Source organism: Piliocolobus tephrosceles, chromosome 3 (assembly GCF_002776525.5).
Source record: "Piliocolobus tephrosceles isolate RC106 chromosome 3, ASM277652v3, whole genome shotgun sequence".
Classification (NCBI taxonomy): domain Eukaryota; kingdom Metazoa; phylum Chordata; class Mammalia; order Primates; family Cercopithecidae; genus Piliocolobus; species Piliocolobus tephrosceles.
In genome coordinates this window covers 3,223,168-3,226,617 of record NC_045436.1, presented here as the reverse complement: position 1 = coordinate 3,226,617, position 3,450 = coordinate 3,223,168, and the positions used below count along the sequence as shown (strand labels likewise).

The window sequence follows — 3,450 nt, the reverse complement described above, 5'->3', positions numbered from 1 at the left end:
GGAGGAGCAGGGAGGAAGAAGAGCAGGCTGAAGACAGTGGAGCAGACGGGGCAGGAAGGAGGGACTGGGGACTAGAAGAAGAGCAGGAGGGAAGAGGAACGTCAAGAGGGAGAGGAGAGGGCAGAGAAAGCACCAGCGGCAGCAGGTCTGATTAAACAGCAGGAATCCTAGAACAGTGAGAATATCTCAAACATCAAAGCACAGAAAGAAAAGAGATAAAAGCTTGGCTTTATCTTTAAAATGCTCATCTCTTAATATTGATAGAGACTTCTTGAATTCTACCTTTCCCATTTTTCTACAAAGAAACCTTTGGATAAGAAAGAAAAGCAACAGAGGCCAATGGAAAAGCTCATTTCAAAGAACCCCATGACCCCCTTGGCACTCGAAGCCCACCTGGATGATGACGCTGTAGTTTCCCCTGGAGAAGACGGGCGCGTTGTCATTGACATCAGACACATCGATGTTCACAGTCGTCGTGTTGACTCTGGGTGGACTGCCGTTATCAGAAGCTTGAACCGTGAGCGTGTAACCTGAAATCTTTTCAGGGAAAAGGCAGAATGCACGTTCATTTTCACGAGGCCGACAGACAGAGCTCCAATCAGGAGTGTCCTCCTGAGAGTCGCGAAGGGCAGGTCCCAGGGAGCTGCCATTGTCTATGGCATCCTGCCTGTGGGCGATACCCTAACCCCCCACAAACGAGGGCACTGCAAGGAACACCCATTTCCCAACAGCAAGAACTACCGATAACGATTAGATTCTCGGATGCCTCTCAAAAATGTACTTGTTTTCCAGAAGTGTTTTATCTTGCAGTGCTATTAACAGAAATTAAGACATAAAAGTCATACAAATGATCAGGACAAAAAGTTAACCTATCTCCAATGCTGTGGCTTTGGTCATACGGCAGCGGCCTTCCTCAGGGCCCCAGGTCTGCTCCCCGTGGAAGCAGGCAGGCATGAGCTGCCTCCCGCACCGCAGCGCTGACTCATTTCCAACACCTCAGGACACTCCAGATCACCCTCCCCCTCAATTTCACACTCGGATTATACTCAGCTGTCTAAATCCCTCAGGATTAGCTCACCATGACCTCCTACAAAAGAAATAAAGTCAAGTGAGATAGCTCCTTTTTCAGGGCAGTTCCCTATAAAGCTCTGCCTTCTAGAATGAGTTGTGGGAGAAGCCGGAAAGCTGGCTAGATCCCAGAGTATGTTCTACAGAACGCTGGTCCTGCAAGACGCTCCAACAACAAAGAATTCTGCTGGCACACTAGCTTGGGAAACACCACAGGCTGGCTCCTTTGGTATCTCGCAAGGGACAGAAGTGTATTAAAGATCTGGGTTCTTTAGTCGAAGATACTAAATTTATTCTGCCCCGCAGTGGGGGCAATCCTAAGCATGCTTCCCAAAGCCTTGGAAAGTCCCTTCTCGGCCGGGCGCGGTGGCGCATGCCTGTAATCCCAGCACTTTGGGAGGCTGAGGTGGGCGGATCACAAGGTCAGGAGATCGAGACCACGGTGAAACCCCGTCTCTACTAAAAATACAAAAAATTAGCCAGGCACTGTGGCGGGCGCCTGTAGTCCCAGCTAGTCAGGAAGCTGAGGCAGGAGAATGGCGTGAACCTGGGAGGCGGAGCTTGCAGTGAGCAGAGATCGCGCTACTGCACTCCAGCCTGGGCGACAGAGCAAGACTCTGTCTCAAAAAAAAAAAAAAAGTCCCTTCTCAACATTCACACATCAAAAGAGAAATTAAAGAATTGAGACTTTAATGAGATATTCATCACTATCTCCCCCCCTAAAATTCCTTTAATCTTAGATATACCCATTATTCTTCTGAAATTTCATTCTTTATCATCACCAATGTCCTTCTCATTCCCAAATCAAAGGCTTCTTTTGGTTCGCCTTCACAGGCCTACCTCTCTGAGGTAGTTCCTGCTCAGCTTCCCTTCCTGGACATGAGTCTGCACAGATGAGTGGATGGATGGATGGATGGATGGATGGATGGATGGATGGATGGATGGGTGTTGGGTGGATGGATAACTGGATAGATAGGTGGGTGGATAAATGGGTGAATGAATAACTGTATAGATGGGTGAATGAATGGGTAAGTGGATACATGGGTGGGTGGGTGAGTAGATGGGTAACTACACAGATGGATAACCAGATGGATGGGTGGGTGGGTGGATGGATGGATAACCAGATAGATGGGTGGTGGGTGGATGGACACATGACTGGATAGATGGGTAAGTGAAGAGATGTGTGGATGGGTGAGTGAATAGGTAACTGGATAGATGTGTGGGTGGTTAGGTCAGTGGGTGGATGGATGGATAACTACAGATGGGTGGGTGGATGGATGGGTAGGTGAATGGGTGGGTAGATGAGTGGGGAGATGTATGGGGGGATGGATAACTGGATGGATGAATGGATGGATGACTGGATAACTGGATGGATGAATGGATGAATGACTGGATAAATGGGTGGATGGATGGATGGATGGATGGATGACTGGATAAATGGGTGGATGGATACTGGATAAGTGGGTGGGTGGATGTTCAGCATTGCTGCCTCTCCTCATTTGTTCATATTTCTCTCAATCCCTCATGTCACTTCTATCAACATCTCCAAGGGCAAGTACCTATCTATGTTTAGGGCTTTCCAGTCTCAAAATCTGACTAAAATCTCCAAATACTGGCTGAGTAATTCTGCCTGAATATGCTATTTCCCTATAAAAACCAGCGTATCGAAAGCCACATTCACTAGCCTCTCCCATCCCTTACACGTTTATACCTCATAACTTTTCTTTAATGGTACCACCCAGTCAAAGTAAGACCAAAAAATCAGGCTGCCTCTGACACCAATGCTTTCTACATGGGCCCATATCTAAGCTTTGTGGATTCTAATTTTTCCTTTGCAAATCGTTTCTTCAGTTGGTATTCGTAGACACCGAAATCCACAGATGCTCAAGTCCCTGATATAAAATGGTGTAGTATTTGCACATAACCTATACACATCCTCCCACACTTGAAGTCATCTCTAGATTATAGTACTCAATACGATATCAATGCAATGTAAATGGTTGTTATACTGGGGCTGGGGGTTGTATTTTCTATTGTTGTTGTATTGGTATTTTTTATTGTTTTTCTTTCTTTTTCTGGAGGCAGGGTCTCACTATGTTGCCCAGGCTGGTCTTAAACTACTGGGCTCAATGAATTCTCCCACCTACGCCTCCCACGTAGCTGAGACTATTGGAGGAGGCCACCACACCCAGCATGTTTTCTTCTCTAATACTTTTCGATCCGCGGTGGGCTGACTTCACAAATGCAGAACCTGCAGATAGAGAGGAGCGACTGACCTTCCTCAGCTCACAGATGCTCATATCCTAGTGCCTGTGGCATCAGGTCCAAACCTCCAGTCCTGGTTTTCTATGTGGCCAGTAACCTGTGTGTAACCTCCGGTCC

The 3,450-nt window shown here is 47.2% G+C and overlaps 1 protein-coding gene across 2 annotated transcripts in view; it reads right to left on the bottom strand.

Annotated features, from left to right (window-relative positions):
- The window catches only part of FAT1 (FAT atypical cadherin 1), a 141,608-nt gene that overhangs the window by 22,397 nt on the left and 115,761 nt on the right, over window positions 1-3,450 (bottom strand). For both annotated transcript variants that reach the window (XM_026456055.1, XM_026456054.2), the window contains exon 17: window positions 394-537. In XM_026456055.1, the coding sequence (XP_026311840.1) occupies window positions 394-537 (144 nt within the window). The remainder of the gene's footprint in view (window positions 1-393; window positions 538-3,450) is intronic.